General features: G+C 37.6%; 1 protein-coding gene across 2 annotated transcripts in view; it reads right to left on the reverse strand.

Moving 5' to 3' along the window:
- LOC145690007 (uncharacterized) overlaps window positions 1-22,126 on the reverse strand; it is an 865,423-nt gene that overhangs the window by 191,821 nt on the left and 651,476 nt on the right. For both annotated transcript variants that reach the window (XM_081764484.1, XM_081764482.1), the window contains 2 exons: window positions 9,765-10,103; window positions 1,339-1,773 (listed from right to left, as the gene is read on the reverse strand). In XM_081764484.1, coding sequence (XP_081620610.1) covers window positions 1,339-1,773; window positions 9,765-10,103 — 774 coding nt within the window. The remainder of the gene's footprint in view (window positions 1-1,338; window positions 1,774-9,764; window positions 10,104-22,126) is intronic.

Raw genomic sequence — 22,126 nt, forward strand, 5'->3', positions numbered from 1 at the left:
TAGATGAACTAGCATAAAATAAAGGGGTCTTCCGTTTGACATGGAAAGTTGAAATTTAGCATGATTGTAGTTTTCCAGTACTAACCCACAGGAAAATTGTCAAAAGTGATTTTTTTTTTAAATTTTTTGGGAAGTCTAAAGCGGATAAAGAAATTCTCCATGTTATTTAAATGGGCCTTCTTTTTCAACCTATAATCTCATATTTTAGGTACTTGGAATTGGAATAACAACTTTAAATTCGGTACGTTTGTGCGTTTTCGTTAGTGTTACCTACGCAATTCACAAAAAAAAAAAAAAAAAAAAAAAAAAAAAAAAAAAAAAAAAAAAAAAATTGTCTAATCGTAGAGTGGTTTTATAGGGAACTTAAAAATCTTTCCTATGTTATTTATATGGGACATCTTCTACACCCCAAATGTTTAGGCACTTCCGGCAGGATTAGGATGATAAAATTTGGCATGATTGTAGCTTTTCGAGACTAACCCACAGAAAAATTGCCAAACGTGAATATTTTTAGTTTTTAAGGGGGATAAAGTAATTTCTATGTTATTTAAATGGATGTTTTCTTGGGATACAACATCTTACCTTTTAGATAGTTGAAATAGAAAAGAAACTATAAATCTGATAGAATTGTGGGTTTGAGAGGTGCGAGGCCGTAGGCCGAGGAAACGCGGAGATCTGGGGGCGGAGCCCCAGTTAGGCAAAGGTAGAACGCCAGGTATCACTACTTCTTTGGCCTGCCCGATCGCCTGACATGTCGCCCATCGAGCATATCTGAGTTATGGTTGAGCGCAAACTATTTCATCACGATTCGCCACCAGCAAATGTGATACCTTGTGGATTCGCGTATAAACCGCGTGGCAGAATATCTCCCAGGAAGATATCCAGCAGTTTCTTGATTCTATGCCAGGACATATAGAGACGCTGATCTCAATACGTGGCGAATTCACACTATACTGATTTTGTAAGATCACAGATGATGCACAGTTCTGTAATTCTGATCATTTGTGTCTTGTCATGTACTTAATCTCTGGAATCAATTTCATTGTTGTAGCATAGGTCTTTCTGGGTGATGCAATTTTCATAAACAGCAGTATACATCAATAGATAGATCAGATTTAGCTAAACTAAACGAGATGCCTGAGAGTTCATTCTTTTCGAGAAAAAAAAACTTTTTATTGTGTATTTATTAATTTATGTACTGAACACCGTTTATGTAAGACAATACACCGTTAAACAGAGTGGATTGTATCTGGTGTACATTTGTCTTCTAACAATGACATACAGCCCTAACAGTGACTCTCATACTGCTTGTAATTCCAGCGTTCGTGAATAGCTTACCTTTTTGTACTTTTCTCTTCCCATAACCATACGGTCTACTCTTCGGAGTAGTCAAAGGTTCACTGCTAACTACTTCTTCAAAATTCTCACTACTGTAACTCGTATCCGACGCTTGGTCATCTTTTCGTTCTTCTAGTCTTTGAAGCGAACCTCTATTGACGTTCTCTTTATCACTATGTTCACTTGTGACTTTTAATTCAACGTCAGCAGTACAGCCAGGTTTCACTTGTAAAGCATCATCGGGTGCGGTCTGTTTTCTGTCGGAGTTCTCACACAAAACTTCCTTTTCTATTTTATCAGAATTTTTGGTTACTATATTCTTCAGTTGTTTGTCTTTCTTGGAATCACTAAGCGATTCGGATGATTTTTGAGAACGAAGTTTCTGCTTCTCCAATAATTTTAGTCCTCTTCTCCACGATGAAGGACTGATAACAGCTGAAAATAAGAAAAAAGCATAATGAAATTGCAAAAAACATTAATAAATTAGATCTACAAACTTTATAGGCGTACATTAAAATATAGTGAATACGTGGGACAATTAATAAATTTTGCCCTCGCGTAGTACGTCCCAGAATATCTGAAGTACTCTTCTGTGACCTGTTGATCGTCTGCTTTAAGTTTACATCAGTTCCTACGGCTGTGAATTTGTAATTGAACCTTCTAACGACATGTTTCTTTTGCAAGAATGCATTGAATACCTCAGGATGCATCTGCTCTAACCTTCGCATGCCTACCAAGTAGAGAGAACTCCAACTACGCTTCTCCTTTAGCCTAGCCGGCATAACCGTGGGATATGAAACTTAAAAGATTTCAAGACTTCCCAACTATGATAGTTAATACAGTTCAATACGGCACACAAAGGTTGTAGTTTCTGAATATTTTAGTATACACAAGAAGATCCAAGTCTTTCTCTATCAGACTGTATTACGTTTCTGAGCAGTTTAACTTACTCAAGAAATTATCTCAATGTACAATAATAATAAAAAGTTCTAGCCGTTTTTGATGTACCATTAATCATGCGCTCACATAGAGGAAACCAAATGATGCACATGTCTACCAAGCGATCGGGAGTTAGTTTGACTATCGATCTTCAGTAATATAGACACGTTGCGCGCACACACAGAAGTCATAGCTCGTGCAGTGCCGAAGAGAAATAGTGGTATCAAAGCAGCTGGTTCGCGTGTGATTGTTGTATGACTTTAAAGTGGGCTGCCAGCTGCCGTATCAAGTCGCCGCATATACCAGGAATTTGGGGAGAATGCCGTGAACGAACGCACCACCAGGCATTGGTTCCAAAAATTCCGTTCGGATGAACCTCGTAGTGGACGACCAAATGTATTGGATGACGAGGCCCTGAAAGTAATCATTGAGGAGGACATAGTCTAACGAGTGACGAACTTGCAGAAAGGTTCTACGTTTTCGCTGAAACAGTCAGACTGCATCTGCATAGAATCGGGAAACCATACAAGTTATGCAAGTGAGTATCCCGTACACTGTCGGCAGCCAACAAGGAACAACTAGTGACAACGTCTTTGTCCTTGCTCACTCGGCACCAGAACACCCCCACCTTTGATCGCTGAGTCACTTGTGACGAAAAGTCTATGACACTGTCAAGCGTACCAGACATTGGTTGTCGCCACGTGACCCTGTTCCTCACACCCACGAAAGGTTATGCTCTCTCTATGGTGAAATTGTTGGCAAGTGGTGCATAATGAGCTCCTTCCACCTGGTCAAACAATCACGGCTGACCTCTACTCCCAGCAGTTGCAAAGGGGGCACTGTGCATTGCTGCAGAAGGAGCTGGCATTGCTGAATCGCAAGGGTTGTGCTGTTTTGCACGATAATGCCAAGCTACACGTGGGAAAGAGGACCCGGGAGACCTTCAGCGACTTAGCTGAGAGACACTGCCATGAATCATATTCACCGGACATTGCGCGAACAGATTATCACCGTATTATCCCCTCGATAGCCACCTCCGTGGAGATACTTCGCAATTGAGGGAATCCTGACGAACGCTGTTATGGACTTCTTTACATCCAGGACCGTCGAGTTTTATCGCCAGTATATTGTGTAGCTGCAGAAACGTTGGCAAAATATGTTGCATGCTGATGGAAATTATTTCGAAACTTAAAGGTATGTACTGTCCACTGTATTGCTCTTTGTTTATCACTGCTTTGGAACGGCAAGAACTTTTCTGGTTACCTTGTAGAAATTGCTCTGTTTTTTTTTTTTTCTCTCTTTCTTTATAAAGGCCTTGGAGTCTCCGAGAAGTTGTGCAAGTTTAACGGATTGATAGACACTTCTGCATTCTTCAGATTTTCCATACATTAAATTTTCTCTCATGTTCTGCAGTTTCTGCCCATCTTTAATGTAGTAATTCCCTTTAAAATGCCTGCACTTGAAGATGGAACTCTATTCCATCAAGGAGTGCCAATTCCCACCAAGAGCTTGGGCGTTATCTTCCAAATTTATCATTCTCCAGTTTGACTGTATCATTTTCAATGAAAAACGATTGACTCCCAAATAATCTCATGGGCGCAACCTGCGCCTTAAAACCCGCATATAGGCATCTCTGACTTTACCGAAAATGAATATAGCTTTAACACCTCGTACGTACTTCTTACCTTGAAAAATCACAAGGTAAATCACGAAAAAAAAAAAAAAAAAAAAAAAAAAAAAAAACAAGCTTTATTTGAAACACTACACTCGAGTCCGCAAACTTTCTGGATAAGAAATTTCGACAACAGACATTATTTATTAATTTTCTAAAACGAAGCATTTCAGAGTTTTCTTCCCTAGGAGATATCTTTCGTATCCAGCAACGTTATTTCAGATTTTGCTGGGGGGAAGGGGACAAAATCTTAGATGTCAGTAGATTTTCGGGTTTTTCATTGATATATTGTTATCCTATGGATTAAAATGTATATAAATGTCAAACTCGAGGCGAGGGGGTGATTGTCTCTCCCTGGAGCTCCAAATAACGCTCCTGTTCGTATCGATATGTATGAGACACAAATCCTGGAAGTCAATGTAAACTAAAGTTTTGAAAAAAGAACGAAACAAGAATTTTAGGAATGATCTAAAAAAAATGAATCAGAAGTTTGCGATCTTGGCCAATAATTAGTTTGTAGATCAGGGGTCACAAAATTTTTGAACGACCCCGAAATCGAGTTTTTTTTTTTTTTTTTTTTTTTTCGGAATAAGCACATCATACTGAGTTAAGTGATAGTTTGGGTTTGGCTGCACTAATTTTATGTAGTTCTCCAGATACAAGGCTTACAAGAAAAATTTTGATTGAAACATATTGGATGTTTTGTTCCAAAACGCATAACATTTCTCAGGTAAGAAATTCTTGATTTTTTCTACAAAATCAGTTTTGTTTCAATTCTTCACACCTTCACATAAAATGCAAGAAGTATTTGGCATGTAGTCGTATATGTATAAAATAATAATTCATACGCAAGGTTATCACCAACTGAAAAAAAAAAAATACAACTACTTTTCCGTTGTATCAGGTCATAAATATATCACTACTTTGAAATTTACAACACGCACATCTTATTAATTATTATAATAGTGTTACATTACAAACATTAGAGAGAAACACAGAGAGAAAAGAAAGCAACTACATTCTAACTTGTACCATATCAAAACTTTTATATATAAATATATTTTTGTTCATTTTAGTTGTTTGTCCTCCTCCATTTCCTCTCTAAAAACAAAACCTTTTCTCACTCTATTTCTTTTGTACCAGCAGCTGACTTACAAACCTTTAGAACAAAAAAATACATTTTAAAAAACGTTTCACAACCACAAATCACGATGAAGGACACTGGGTTATTAATTATCGAACAAAAAAAAAAAAAAGTTCACTGCCTACAAAAACATATTTCCTCAAGCGTATTCAAGAAATATTTTACTATTTTTTTGAAGTACTAAACAATTTATTAATATCTTTCTTTTGTTAAACATAATAAAAAACCAATACTTTTTTTAATCCCCTTGCTGAACTGCTTCATTCCTGGTGGGAGCTCATGTGGTTCGGATTCTACGTTAATCAGTAGCCTCGCTGCTAAACGGGACATTAAACTCAAAATCAACCAACTGAACTGCTTCATTTGTTACAACACACAAATTGTTTCCCTAACATTCGATTTTTTTGTTTTAAGAATATGGTGTTTAGTGTCTGCCATATTGAAAATGTGTGACGCCACACACTAAATTTCATTCCGAAAACTATGACGAACCTATCGAAATTTCATTTAACAGCATCAAGCTGTTTTATTTATACGCTGTGACACAAGAGTTTTAGAATCTGCCAGCTAAACTCAAATCAACTAAAGCAACAGCTAAACAGCGATATTCTAAAAGGTGCTCTGCAGACTATTTTCTTCACAATGGAATTTTATTCGTATCAAACAGAATCAACATATAAGAACAAATTCTGTAAAACTTTTAAAAATATTCACAACCTTTTAAAAAGTTTGGTGTAGGGGAAAAAAATGCAGAGCCGGTATGTGTTATTACGATTTTGACTCGACATACCGGCTATCTAAATGTTGAAATACAGTGAATGTATGCTCCTCAAAAGATTGCATTTCTATTTACATAGTGACTGAAGACCATTGGAGAGCTTCTCTGTAGTTACATGGGGGGTGAGGAGTGGAGGGACTGATTTCTCAACAACAATTTTCTGAAGAAAAAAATCCCTTATGTTGTATTATAGAGAATTATACACGAAAATGCTCAAAAACCTAGTTTTTATATTAACAATTTCCTGCGGGAAATCTGAACTTTCTACTAGACTCAGGGGTTTTCCAAACCCCAGGAAGATCCGCCCCTTTCAGCAGACTACCTCTAAATTCGCCCGTGCCCAAAATATGACATTTATATGCATTCAGGCAAGACACACACCTGTACATAAGAAAGAAAGAACTCAATATGGCACATCAAAATATTAACTAGATGAACTTCTTTGAAGACAAAAGGTAAGAGAAAGATAACAAAAGTGAAGGTGTTGTCAACTTAGAAATAACATCTTTTTACGTACAAAGTTATTCGTCAATTAAGAATACTTTGTACAAAAATGGATTTATTAAAGGTATTTAGCATCTACTCTCCAGTGACGGTATGCCTTCATCACTGAAAAACCAGAGGCGGTATGACATACCACCGCATACCGTCTCACTTCGACCACTGGTGTAGGGGCTTCTATCAAAAATAGGTTTTAACATGCAAAGTAGGATATTTTAGGCATTATTAAATTTGATCAGTTGCTATATTGGTAACGAACGTTGATGTTACTTTTTCCTTCTGAAATATAATTATGCAAATAAAAACTAGGTTTTGACCTAACACCGACATGTAATAATAATGTAATTAGTTATATTGATTTATAAACAAATTGGGAAGCGATAGTGGTTCAGTGAGCCACACCCTAGATTTATCGCTAAGACAATATTATAGCCACCGGGAGTTAAACTTACGTGAGTTCCTCAAGACCATGGGCGGAGTATAGGGGGGCATTGTTCCCAACTTTTTGACAAAATAAAATAAAATAAAATAAAAATGCCACCTATAAGATGGCAACCTACCAAAGGTCCGAGACCGACCAAAAGGTCTGCCTCTCCAGTAGACAACTCCTACCTCCGCTTATGCTCAAGACAAAGTTCTTAACCCTTTGATTACCAACGGGATACAATGTGTCCCATCGTCCCATGCGAATAGTTCAAACATCGTTGGGAATTTGTTTTTAGAAAATTCTAAAAAAAGAAAAAAAATGCATGTTGTTCTCCCATCGGGTCAGATGTAACCAGGAGACTGTGTTTAGTTTCAAAAGCTGTGTACAGATGGCAGGAATATCCTACATTAAAGGAGTCGTACATATAAAAAAAATGTTCACAATAAAAAAAAATGGTAGTCAAAGGGTTAAGATATTTCACATTCTGTCGAGAATCAAATTCAAGATATATATATTTCAAGGTGTAATATCACGTACCTATTCAAGAAACTTGTGTTTCAGCGTATAAGGAAGAATATTTTTGTTAATTTCCAATACCTTGCACTGTATTGCAGTTTATTTTGGTATAAAACAACGCACACTTTTTTTGTCCTGGAGTACGCAATAAGGAAAATCAAAGATAGCAATCAGGGCCTAGAGTTGAATGGTATTCACAAGATTATGCTGATTAAGTAAATTTAATAGGGAATGATACGATAATAATAGAAAGAAATGCAGATGTCTTATTAAAAGCTTGCAGGGACATGGGATTAGAAGTAAATGCAGAGAAAACTAAATACATAGAAGTTCGTCGGGATTCTAATACGGCAAATTATGGATGTGTTAAAATATTAAATAGACCCTAATGCTTTAGATCATGGGCGTCTCTGGCAAGTTAAAATGAGGGGGGGGGGGGACAGGAACGACTAGGAGGCTACTAGACTCCAACTGAATTTACGTCAAAATTATGAGTACATGGTAATTTACTTGAATTACCACACTACCTTTACCAATACAATCGATAGGTTAAGCATAACATATTTCTGCCAATATTCATCTGGGTTCCAAAGTCGTAAGCTGCGTATGGAACTTCCAAATGATTATATTTTACATTGACTTATAAATATTACAATGAGAGAATTGCATTTAGAAAAGAAAGTTTCTGAAAGAGGGAACTTCAAAGACCAAACAGATCAAAGATAAGTAATTGAGGATATCCACTAGTCTCCATGAAAATAAAGTGGAATATCCACCAGCCTATGCTTTCTGTACCTCCCAGACGTATTGTTCGGAACAGACAATGTAAGTTTTAGATCCTTGCACTTAGGTTTAGCACAGTAATGATTAAATCACTTAACTCGTCCATTCACCATAATTTGATTTTATCATTGCCACAAATTTAAGTTTACATTCGCCTTGACATAGGAATTATACTAAATTTCATCTCCTCAACAAAATATTGGACGGACACGTCCCCCTTCCCCTCCGCCAGAGACGTCCTTGCTTCTGATAAAGTGGATACTTTCAGATAGATACCTAGGATCAATATTAACAGACGAAAATCATATTCACAAAGAAACTAAATATCGACTAAAAGCAGGAATTTCGTGTTGTTCTGTTCAGGGTCTCATGTCTTCGCGAGTTCTGTCGAGAAATTTGAAGCTTAAAATATGTAAAACGATAATCGTGCCTGTTGTTCTGTATGGTTGCGAAATATGGTCGCTTACACTTAGGAAGAACGTAGACTGAAAGTATTTGAGAATAAAATCCTAAGACCCATGAGGACTGGAAATGGGGAATGGTGGAAACTTTATAACGAGGAACTACATAATTTATGCAGTTTACTAAACATTGTTAGGGTCATCAAATCTAGGAGGCTGAGGTGGGCAGGTCATGTAGCAAGAATGAAAGAAAGTAGGAACGCTTCCCAAGTTTTATCTGGAAGAGCAATCGGAAAATGACCATTAGGCCGACCTAGGCGCAGATGGGAGGACAATATTAAGATGAATTTCGCAGAAATAGAAATACAGAGTAGAAACTGGATCCAGTTGGCTAAGGATAGAAGTCAATGGAGAGCTTTTATGAACGTTCGGGTTTCCATAAGCCATAGTGTTAGTTAGTTAGTTAGTTAGTTAGTTAGCAACGCTCACTTTCTCACAGAATTGTTCATAATATTTATCACATCATCTTCGTCATTTTCAAGTATAAATGTATTCGTTTTTCCATTTACATATGTAATGAAACGTGAGCTCCCTTGTGGCTAAGAGGATAGCGTGCGAACCTTTCTCATGAGAGTCACCAGTTCGATCCCCGGCGGGAGCTGATGTAGTTGGTCTTACACGTTAGTCTGTGGGACCAACTTTCACATAGCCTCCCTTCTGCAAGGAACGCTAAACTCTCATCAACAAACTCACCATTATCTACCTCTAAATCGAAAACTTGGTAACAAACGAAACGAATCAGGGCTTCAGAGGACTCAAGGATTCTGATATAGACTACCTGTGATTTGTCATTTTTATTATTATTTGCTTACTAATAAAATTTCAGATAATGAGTTTAGTTAAATAGCCTCATCCAGTCTGTAGTTACGATATTTCCCCACTTCCATCACTTATTTAATCGATCTAGATTAAAAATATAAATAATGTATCATATTTCCGACTTAAAATTATCGTAATTTTCTGTATTGTAGCTATTTTGTTTGTCTACAACGAAATCATCATATGCATACTACAATATTATCGTTCAATTTCCACCCTTGACTGTGACAAAAGAGCCAGACCTAAAGGGAATCCGTAAGAATAAAGGATATTTTTTTCGGACTTAAATCTCCGGAAGGCAGTCCCACTTTTTGTGACCAGCTGTGCCAAACTTAAAAATTAATTTTTTAAAAATAAAATAGCCAAAGAACAGTATTAAGAGTTACCATCAAATCCTTTCGTCTTAACTGCACCTTTAACAGTCTTGAATTCTTCCTGAACTTTCCGCTTTTTCAGTTCATCGTCTTCGGCTTCTCGTGGCGACTTCCTTTTCACAGTATTTCCTTTCAGCATTGAAAGTGCTTCCTCTTCATTGCAGAAACCCGGATACACAGAGCTATTACCACCCAATACTGCGACTTTCCTGATTATCGGTCGCTCGATTTTGGGCTTCATCGGATTAAAAACTTCACTCACGCTTGCGAATTCGTCGTTCATCTTTTGCCAGGTAGGTGATTGGCTTCCATCTGTAGGCTTCCTCAGGGTTTCTAATGATTTTGATTTATCTGAAATTAGACAATAAGAAATAACTTTTAAGTCTTTGTGTGAGAACGAAGTTACAAAGAATAAAATCTATTACATTGATTAATTTGTCATTAGATGCCTTTTTTTTTTTTTTTTTTTTTTTTTTTTTTTTTTTTTTTTTTAATGTACCGGTACAAGTCCTGATTCTTCTGAACAAGCTTCAGAGTTTCACAAAAACTGTATATTTTTTTCGTTAATTCGCACTTAACAAAACAAAATTTTTATCGTACTCACAATCATGGGCGTTCTTATTGTTCATTCTAAGGGGGTGGCCCCATACAATCAAACATAATATGTACTATACTCCGATATAGATACGGACTATATGCAAGTTCTGGGACTCAAGCATCCATTGTAGATTTTTAATGTGTGCTCGGGCAACCATTGGACTTATACATTCGAATTATATTTTCGAAATTACCCATTCATAATGTAAAAAAATGGTAATATAATGAGCATTATTAATTAATATAATTATTTAATCACACGGTGCAACCCTAAAAGTTAAGTTAAAACAGTGGCCAATATTGCTCAACATATCTGAAATAGAAAATCAAAATCTCAGTGTTTAAGTTCCATGTAAGTAACACATACTGCAACCAAATCACAGTATTTGGATTTCACCAATCAGAATTCAGGAAAAATACTATGGCGTCATAACATCCATGAAAAAGCAACTGAGGTCAGTAAATCTCTGAAATATTACAAGACCTGATGTGTACCTTAAGGCATCTTTCAATTGAAAATATTTGCTCCAATCTAGGGAGCCTATATGTACCCCTTTCAATTTTAAGGACCATGCCAACATTTAAGAGGAGGTATCTAAGTAGGCCATAAAATCTCATCACAAAGCATCACATCTGTTATGCAATAAAATGTGTAAGACATAAGATTAATGTAAAAACAGCTAAGTGTATATATTATTCAAATTTTCATTCTATAATAAAATATGGCTTGATTGTTCAGGGGAAATCTTGTCATCTTTAGGCTACAGAAAAAATGGTAAGGATACTTGCAGGAGTTGAATGGAACGCTCCTTGCAGAAATGTTTTTAAGGAACTTGAAATAATGAGTCTTCTCTGAATGTATTTGTTCGAAATATTAATATATTTGAAAAAAACATAGTAGTGAATTTATTGTTAACAAAGAGAGGTACAGCACAAGAAGTAAAGAAGACATTCACTTGTATGCACATAGAATAAATATATACAATAAATCAGTTACTCACAAAAGGTACTCTATTATATAATGTACTTTTATCATGTACAAAAAAATCAGATCTCTGTAAATAGCTTTAGAATCAAATTAAAAACGTACTTGATAGAACAATGCTTTTACTCTGTTGAAGAATATGTGCAAAATAATTCGTATACGTAAAATTAAATGTATATTCAGTAAATTAGTTAATCTATAAGAATCCATATGTAATAATAGTATGCATGTTTATGTATACTGGTATATATATAACTGACATGTCCAATTTCGTTGTATGACTATGAATGGATCCAATAAATTATGAAGACAAATTTAAAATTTTTCACAATTAAAATGTCCTTTTTATAGGATATTAGCATAACAAAGAACATAATGTTCATATGTTTCCTATGGTCTTAGGACATGACCCTGGACATTATCGAAGACTTAGGGAGATGGTCCTAGTTCTCTTGGAGAAGCCATGGTTCCTGTCGAGGATCCAGGTTTGCCTCTGGATGGCGTTATACCACGTGACATGACGTCACACCAGGTACTAAAGCCTGTGACAAACATCTTGGCATTTCAGCTAAACGAATAAAACGCAAGCTCTAGCGCGAGTTGCCAAGTGGTAAAGGGGTATAGCTACGGCTAAACAGACAAACTACAGCGCGATCAGGTGACAGGGGATAGACGTGGATGTGTACAAAATAAACGTGGCAATACTGCTGGTCTCTCATTTGCTGGTAGCATTTAAAGAGAACTTGGAGCGCCGCCTTCAATTGCCAAGATGTTTGTCGCGCCGTTTAAAAGGAATGTGCCATGAGCGACTCTCATCGGATGACAGGAGCGTACCATGAATGACCTATCACTAGGGGCAGGAGCTTTTCGTAATTTGAAATTAAATATTTCGCATTTGAAATTTAAAATTTCGTATTTTGTCGCATTTTGAGATATAAAATATCTCATTTTGTCGCTATTTAAATAATTTTACAAGCTCTAATACAAACTCTAATATAAATTATATAAATTCGAATGAGGCCCAATATAAGTAATAAACAATACTACTACTTAGGACAATGAAGTTATTCTTCATGTAGTTACTAACAACAAATTATTTCTTTCTTCTTTTACAAGTCCAAAAAGTTAAAATACACTAGCACAGTATCATCACGATTGCCATCACAAAACACCACACATTGTATTAGCTATACACCAAAAATAAATACGGTACACATGCAAAAAGGGAAAAACATACATACAATACATTAGCGCAGTATCTACTTGTATATCTGATTTCCGCTGTTTTATCATGACGCTGAACGTTCCACACAGGTCCGTTTCCACGGGGGATCTAGGAGGGCCGTCCCCCCACTAAATTTTTACTCGCCTGCCTAAAATTCTCACGGTAGGCTTGCAAATGAACTATAATACGGTTAGAATCGGGTCCCAACTTCTACCAGGCACTCCCTACGTTTTAGGGCTGGCTACGGACCTAGTTCCACATCCCACAACTACCAGCTATGAACTTGAAACGGAAGTTAGAAGTAATCAGTGTGTACTTTTTACTTCTGTATTTTAACAACTGAAATTGACGTTTTAAAAAATTCGCAATTTGTCGCGTTTTGCGGCACATTTTGCTCAAAATGTCAGTTATCGCATTTTGTCGCGACTTCAAAATACCAATTTCCTTACTAAATCTGGCATAGTTTGTTGAAAAACCAACTCTCGGCTTTGTCAGAAAACTTTCGTGATTTCGCAACTTGCGAAAAACTCCTGCCCCTACGTATCATATAACCTGGTGACGATTTCCAACAGCCGACCAGATGTAAGTGACTTGAAGTCCCCCATTACTACTGACTCCTACGACAAAGCATAGACGAAACCTAGAGTTCTGGTTTAAGGGCCCTATTACGATGACATGGCCGGTTTAAGATCTATCATGATAGAAATTAATATAGACATACAAATTGGAAGTTCCATACTGTAAAACCCCTCGCGACACAGTGCGTGAAGGACTGTGGTCACGTTGATATATATGGCGTACACACGTTCAACTGAGTGATATACAGTCAGCTCATCGGATCTTAGCACCTATATTTTTATCTCTCTAGACTGGAATTTGGTATTAATTCAAGTAGCTTCTCAATGGCCTCATGATATGCATCAATATAGAAAACTTTTGTACCTTTATAGGTTGGAAACCAAGAATCACGGTGGCTCAGTGGTAAAGCGTTCACCTCTGGTGCATGGGGCCCCTGGTTCGATCCCAGCTCGAGCCAAGTGGGCTTTGTGGTGAATAAACACCGTGTTCGTGAGTTTTCTCGTGGCTCTTCCGTTTCCTCCCATTTTTCATTCCACCAGTACATTCGTTTCTCATCATCACCGTCTCCTTTAGCCTAGCCGGCATACACGTGGGACATAAAACTGAAGGATTTCATTTATTATTATTATTTTTGAATGATTAACAGCTAAACAACAGTCTCGATTTGAGGAAGCACTTCCATTTATGTTTAGTGATTTTTTAAAAAGTTCGCAAAAAATGCATCAGTAAGGTGAAGTGTGCTGTTTGTTCCCTTGCGAAGCCACACCCATTCAGTGGCAAACACGACGAACAGAAGAAAAAAAAAAAGGAAGATGATGGCCCATGTCAAGGAGTGGGTCAAGGAGAGAGAGACTAACAGAAAACTAGAGAAAGGGATCATCAATCCCGACGCTTCGCTAATGATTCGTGTTTCTCAGATACGAACACACGAAAAATGTTGACACGATCACAAGACAACGATTCTCCTGGGAAACTCACTTGTCACGCTGTCAGCGAGGAGCCAAAACCTTGGATAAATGCTGTAAAACCACAATCTTCTGGCTCTTCACATAGAATCTGCGACTCTTGGAAACGCATACTGTGCAAAGACGTTCACACTGAACGGAATAGCCATATGTAAATACATATTTAAAATAATTTTCTTTAAGAATAAATAAAACATTACATAAAAAGTTCTAAGTGAAACGATAATTCATATAAAACTCAAATATTTTAATCAATGTTAGTGGTAACCAGGCGCACACCCACATATTTCTGTTGGGGAAAGGGAAATCCAAGTTTGAAAATCAAGTAAGTCCGTCGTACAAACAAACGCAAACATATTATTCTTTTTTTTTTAAAAATATGAAGTTTTAGGATAAGGGGATTCGGATCCTGTGGGTGTGTCCCTAGTGGTAACAGAACCGATTGGTTTTTGGTCCCGAATCTTACATAAACGTTTTGATTTGTTATATTTTGGTAAGAGTATCCAAATACATTTCGACGTATCGGTTCACTTCATGGAACCGAAAACCGTAATACAGGTGCTTCGGTATGAGAACCGAAATACAGTTTTTGACATCGTCATTTGGAAACATCACTAGGTAAAGATCGTTACAAGTTGTGAAGTATGCTCAATGCTGTGAAATTATTCTTATGTGAAATACAACAGCTGTTAAAAAACCTATTTATCCTCTTTTTTTTTTTTTTAATTTCGTTTCCACTGAACAAGAAATGATTACATAATGTTCAAGAAACGATTTTCATTGAAAAATCAAATTCGGTTTCGGAACCGAATCCGAATACAAAATCTCTTTAGGTTCCAACTCGGAATCTTTTCTCTCTCCCGCGTGCGCGAAGGAAAGTATGTTTTGTAGCTATTTGCGCCTATCGGTTCAGTTACCGTTAACAACTCTGACTTCAATGCAAAACAGAAGGCAAATTTTAAAATTATGCTAAAGGAGTGTAGCTGACGTTGAGGGAGGGCATTTGTCCCTTCTCCCCTACTAGTACATTTGCAAACTTGTAATCACATTTGTAACAAATATCTGTATTCATAATTAGTGATGTGTCGTATATAATATTCTTTATAATTTTAGAATTGCAGTTCAACTTCGGAATAGAGTTGAGATCATTATTGGGCCGACCATACACCCCCAGTGATTGAGTAAGTTGTTTTGAGATCCTTGTTCCGGCAGCTTTAAGAATCGTCATTAAAACTAAGACGTAACAGTGCTAGTTGATTCGATAACGTTGAGAAAATATTAAAAGCTTTAAAAGAACTTCAATATTAACTATAGTACATAGCTTTGTTATTTCGATTCTATGAAGTTCTTATAGTTCACCATCCTGAAAAGGGGCGGTTCAATTTCAAACAAACAACGTAATTATCAAAGTATTTATTTCATTCCTTAACTTTCATTTTTCGTTCTTAGCTAACGAAACTAGACGGAAAAGAAACTGGTTACCCTCTACTTGCTTGATTTGATTTTTTATTTTAACGTCCCTTCCAGCAGCAAAGCCATATGAGACGTAGACCTACAATTTAACCCTTTAACTGTCACAATGTGTTAGCAAAAACTATATCCCTGGGGCCAAAACGTAAACGTTTTGATTTTTCTCATTTTATGCGCACTGCATGTGTATAATCTTCTAAAACAATACAAAGTGTGAGGCATTGTAAAGACCTAGTGCGTACGTTATTTAAATTTTGATATGCAAATGTCATATCAAAATCTTTGCATATCAAAATGGAAATTATATGTAAATATGTAACCACATATACTTTATATCAATTCATTTAAATATTTAATCATGCATAATTAGATGTTAAAAGCCAACAAGATGTAAATGCTTCGTAAAGAATTCATATCATTTTCATGGGAAGAGATGTAAGAACTTCGAGTACAAAGGTTTTTTTTTTTTTTTCTGAAAGAGCATTTCAAAATTTTCAAACTGAAGTTCAGCAAACTCATAGCCTCCAGCGGAACACACACGAACAGCAACTAAGATGGTACAACGGTTTCCAGCTTACTATGAGTTTCCAGACTAGTTTTTGGACTATTCAGAAATAATTGTATGCTGGACTACAGCTATATGTCAAGGACTAGTGGATGAGAGATGGGTTGGCTACTCTCCAATATAGCGCCGTTCAGTCGTGTACATGGCTATTGTATACTAGTCACACAGCAGTGTTGTTTTTTGGGAACAATAAGGTGCGATAAACTCTCCTGATGACGTATTTTGTCACCTTACCCGCCCTGCCCGCTACGGCTCTAGGCCGGTAAAAACGAAGCTATCGCCAGCTTCAACGCGGAGTAATATGTTTTTAAAATTGTGATTTGGTTTTCGAAAATTTGAGTTTATTCAAATTTAAAAGGTTCTTGGATGCACCCGTTTATAAATTATGATTATTTAACACGGTATGTCACATGTCCGACAGTATCACGTACTCTTTCAGTACATTTTAACAGTACTATTTACAGGCAGTTGTTTGAACTCGTTGAGCGGTGTTCGTCTGCAAAGATGGAAGGGGTTTTCTGCCCACCAATGTATCCGGAAGACATATATATTAATTAACCACCCCTAAGGTAATGACAGTCATGTATTATAATGTAGGTATATAGTAAATTGTATAATGTTATTAATCTAAGGTTTGATTTTGCAGCATATTTGTTCAATAAGCAGGGATGAGTGAAATTCAGTAAAAGTTTGTGTTGAGATTACACCCCGCTGCAGACTGTGTTTGTGTATAGATGTCACTACCTGTCACGTGAGTTCTTGATGGAAGGGGAAACATGTATTTTGTCTAATATGTTTTGTTTTTCTAATTGTTTAAATAGTCTTCCGGTACATGACAAGTGTTGTGTTATATATCAAAATATTCAGAGAAGATCAAGGAATCATGTAAAGTATGTGAAACTCACCAGAGATTGTATATAAATGTAATATTAGGGCATAACAGCGGTGACCTATTTAGGAATTTCGGTTGTCACCAAAAGAGAGAGAGAACGTTGACCATAAAAAAACCGGTAGACTGAAGGTGAGTCTAGGTTTTTCAAGTTCCAGCGAGCCTAATGACTAGGATCGCAGCAGAGGTCACGACACACTTCGGTTACCGTCAGGAGACACTTCACGTCGCTGAGTGAGACTTTACTTCGTTTGAGTTCTTAGTGGATAGAACATTTCATTTAGTGACATTAGTTTATCATGTCTTTGCTAGTGTAATAGCAACTACTATGACATGTATCATATAGTGCTTAGATAGCAAAAAGGGGAAGTATCTTCTCTATATGACCCCATCGGGAGTGTTCTTTTTTTTTTTTTTTTAAGTAACTTGCTATAGTTACATATACGTATATATAGTTAGGGGTGTTTCGTTGTACACCAAGACCAACTATTATCAAAGAACATGTACGTATTATAAATGAGATTAGTAACGAGTGTTGGTGGACTCACCGTGTGGCTCACATTTACAATGAGCACACTCCCAACCAGTTTGTTTTGTGTTTAATACACAAATATGTTAGAAGATAAGTCATCAGCAGTAACATTTTTTTTTTTAACCTGTGCATAGCAAATTAGTGCACCACAAACAATTCTTCTTTTAACTTGTGAAAGTTAAATAGTGGGACTTTTTGCACCACAGAGCACCAGATACAGTAAGGCGTGACGAGCCTATGTCACCTTTACTGTAATAGTGATGACAGTAACTCTCAACTAGTAACAGAGAGATATCAATGCAGAGATCGACGAAGACAACGTGATCTTCAAGACTGCTCATCAAAAACCGTAATATGTGGGATAAAATTACGTCACGCATATACGGAAGAATGCGTGCAGATGGGAGGATCCAGACAACAGTGAAGACTGGACTCAGGCAGGACGTATCTGTGACAACTACAAACTAAATCACGCGTGGACTAGAACTATTGGTATAAGTAATACATATTGGCCACTAAAATGAGTATCATTTTTTTTTTTTCGTGCACAAGTGTTGTTTGTGAAATCGAGTGTAAATATTTCAAATTCAATTCCGCCAAGGATCTATTAAATAGTTATGAAAATTTACTTATACGTCTGTTGCATACTACAATTCCCGTATGAATCCTGAAGGTTTACTTGCTGCCTGGTGAGTACAAAAATATCTAAAATGTTTTGTGACTTCTGTTCTTTTCAGGTGGACTTCGTTCGGCGACTTCATTTAGCTTACTGCTAATAGTACTCCTTGTTAATGTATTCTGTTGGTTATCATTAGACTCAAGCTCAATGTTACATGAGTCGCTACTATTTCTGTAGCCCATGAGTCGCTTCGAGAGCGTACAATCAGGGTAGGGAAACATGAACTATGAGACCTATGTAGATCTCAAAATCGGGATTTTCTGTTTAAGTTTAAAAGTAGCATATATCTACATAGGGGCAATTTTGATTATTCTATCAAAATTAAATTTTTGTTTTTTTTTAAGAGTCTCAACATTTTTTTTTTAACTCAGTCTCTACCGCAACCAAACAGTTCATAGTTCATGGAACCCACGAGGACAGACAGTCTTCTCAGGTGTGACGTAAGACTGCTGTCAAATGTAGAGAGAGAGACACACCTCACCATCACTGGTACGCCTTCCTCTTCTCTCTACAGAGCCTCACGCAAATTTACATGCTGGACACTTCATGTCGTATGCAGATTTCAGCACACCTGTGCTTGAAAGGTAAATTCTTCAATGTGTCACCGAGCCTGGGGCTCATCACACCTTATTCACAATTTTTGCCACCCAGCATTGGGGCTTTTACAATTTTTGGCGCCCAGCGTGGGGCTTGATGGACGTCTCCGTCTATTTACAATTTTTGGCGCCCTAGCTTTAGGGGCTAAGCATACGCTAGTAGCGTAAGCCGAAAAAGGGTACCTACCTTGATACACCAACAGAAGTACAAGGGTAGAGCAGTAACTTTTCATTTTTTTTTTTATTTATTATCTCTTATGCCGCGTGATAGTTTGAAACATAGTCCCCATAGTATCCAAGAACCTTGTTACAGTGTGTTATATTTGTTCTTGAAGAGTGTGTATTATGAGTGAAAATTTTGTGTCATGTGTATTTGCATAAAATTAGGGGGGAAAGATTTTGTGTGTAATAACCATTAGGCAACTTAGAGTTTGTTTTGTTTTGATTAAATGCCGGTAACGAGAGCTCAGACGCGTAAGATGGAAGAGGAATTTAGATCTGACGTGTACGCTCAGCGTATTGAGCTGGATGAAGATATAATTAGTGATCATGTTACCGTCAATAGCATAGAGATTGAAAATGACATAGATAATATGCGCAGTGAAACAAGCGTTGAAAGAACCACTGAAGATGTAGTAGGTTCAGGAACCGGTGACAGTCACGTACGTTACGGTGACGTCACAGAGAGAGAAAACAGTGACCCAGCTGAAGGACAGTGTGGCCAACCTGTCCAGGAAAACACAGCTGAGGCAACACACAGGGAAAGTGAAGTAGTACCTACCGGAAGTCAAGTCGTAGAGACCGGAAGTGGGCAGTCCGGAGCTCAATTCGTCACGACCGCTGACTTATCGAGGTTACTAAGTGGATTTCTAGATACTATTACGGCAAAAATTGAGCAGTCGAGTGCTAGTATACAATCGAATAGCGAAAAACTTGAAAAGTCTCTAGTAGGGAGAATAGATTCATTTGTAGCAGAAAATAATAGGAAATTTGAGCAATTGAACGAATCAATTGCGTCAGTAAATAGGAGACTTGACACCTCCAACTTGGAGCTGCAGACACAGCTCGTGTGTACAAGTCAAAGGATACAGGCTTCATTAGAACAAGTTAGCGACAGGGTACAGTCTAATGAAGTCTCGATTGCATCCTGTAGTAGTGAGATCCGAAAAGTTGAACAGTCAGTGAAAGATGCTCAAAGTTCACTGACAGTTCAAATCAACGATGTCGAGAATCGATCGAAGGACCTCGGTGATAGGATAGGCGACCTCTCTACCAAACAAACGGACATAGATCAGGCAGTAGAGAACATGCACTTGCGAATGGAGAGAGTCGATCGAAGTATAGATAACATTGTAGGCAGTCAGGCCGAAATTAGAGCTGAACTTCAGACAGTGCAAAGTGAATTTGCACTGAGATCTGAATCCACAGCACAGCTGGGAGACAAAATCAAGGATCTCCGAGATGAAATGTCTCGTGAGATACAAAAAGTAAAACAAAGTTCACGACTAGAGATAGAGACACTACTAACTGCACGAGACGGGTTGTCGTCTCGTTCTAGCGAGAACGAGACACGACAAACAGAGGAGAGAGTAGTTGTCGACAGTGGTCCCAGCACGAGCTATTTGATAGCCCCGCCTGTACTGTTGTCGAGTAATAGTAGGGAACCTGTGCCATCAACATCGCGTGTGGGAGGACACGGAAGCGTTCACACAGTTCAAAGTAGTGGCGAAGCTGCCCAACTTGCCACTGCAATGAACTCGTTTTTGCACAGAGACCTGAAACTACCGACATACAATGGGAATGAGGACGAATCAGCTACCCATAATTATCTAGTCGATTTAGATAATTATTTCGAGCTAACTGGAGTAGCGCCAGAGCATAGACTGAGCTTCTTAACACGCTCGTTAAGAGGAATCAGTCTACAATGGTACAAAGTGATGCAACACAAGATCACCGACTATGCTAGTTTTATAGAGGAATTTAAGAAAAACTACTTAAGCTCCGATCGTTTAGCGTCCTTGCGTGCAACCCTGCTAATGAGTCATTATGACCCTAGAATTTTCAGACAGCCGAGTGAGTACCTTCTCACTCAGCTGCAGAGAAATGCTGTTTTGGACCCTCCCTTGTCCGAACAAAATCTTTTGAAATTACTACCGAGACAGCTTCCTCAGTGGATCTGTAGGTGTTTGATTAGTGCTAAACCACAAAGCATCTCAGAGCTTCTCGCGTTAGTGAATGAAGTACAGTTAACGCACAGGGAGAACGGTAATAACCAGCAGCGTAGAAACATAAACATGATTGAAGTGACAGAAAACAATCAATCAGCAGGGGGGAACTTCAAACGTAACACGAGACGTAACAGGGCACAGCAGGGGCCGTATACTAGAAATAGTAGGGGCAGGCTAGAACGGTCTAATGAGAATAGTGAGCCTAGTAGTAATCCTCGTAATGAATCCCGACAGAATCGGTTCAGGGGGAATGGAACTAGTTCGTACCGAGGTACAAGAGGTAGCAACAGAGGAAATAGAAATAGGCCTAACCATCAGATGAGAAATAGTAGAGACGAACAGATACAAGTTCTTGAAGTGTACGATACACGAGACGAGAATCGGGCAAGTACTTCGAGACAAGTACAGTCCGACAATAATGGGCGTGTACTGAATGTTTCTCGTAACTGAGGACATTCGGCACACATTTGGAATCCCATTAGCGTGGAATCTCAGGATAGCGATTACACACCAATGAGGTCGGATGATGTAACTGAATGTGTGCTGGAAATTTCGAGAAGTGATATAGATGAAAATGAGACATTGGTCAAGGAAGTAAATGTAAATGCTAGTGATAATTGTAATCAGTGCCAGGAAATTATTGAGAAAAATCATTTTAAGGAAAATTTAGTAAATTTTGATACAAATAGTGAGAAATTAGAATTAAAATTGAGAAATGGTAACGTAATACTGTTGAATCGAACAGAATATGATCAGGCAAATGCTATTTTTGATAATTTATTAGACACTAGTGATGACCTAGTTGTTAGAAATAATGAGATAACTTTACCTGAAATTGAAGTTATCGTATTCGCTCAGCCGGTACTTGGTTTGTTGGACTCAGGTTCGAGTATCAACGCGATCAGTAGTGAATTGTGGCAAACAGTACAGAATAGTAACCCCAGACCTGCGTTCCTTAGAACGAATAATATGAAAGTAACATCTGCATTCGGAAGTAGTGTGGCTAAGATTCTTGGTCAGATTTTATTACAAGTAACAATCAATGGAGAAGAGTTTGAAGCTGT

Source organism: Thermobia domestica, chromosome 7 (assembly GCF_964235325.1).
Source record: "Thermobia domestica chromosome 7, izTheDome1.hap1.1, whole genome shotgun sequence".
NCBI lineage: Eukaryota > Metazoa > Arthropoda > Insecta > Zygentoma > Lepismatidae > Thermobia > Thermobia domestica.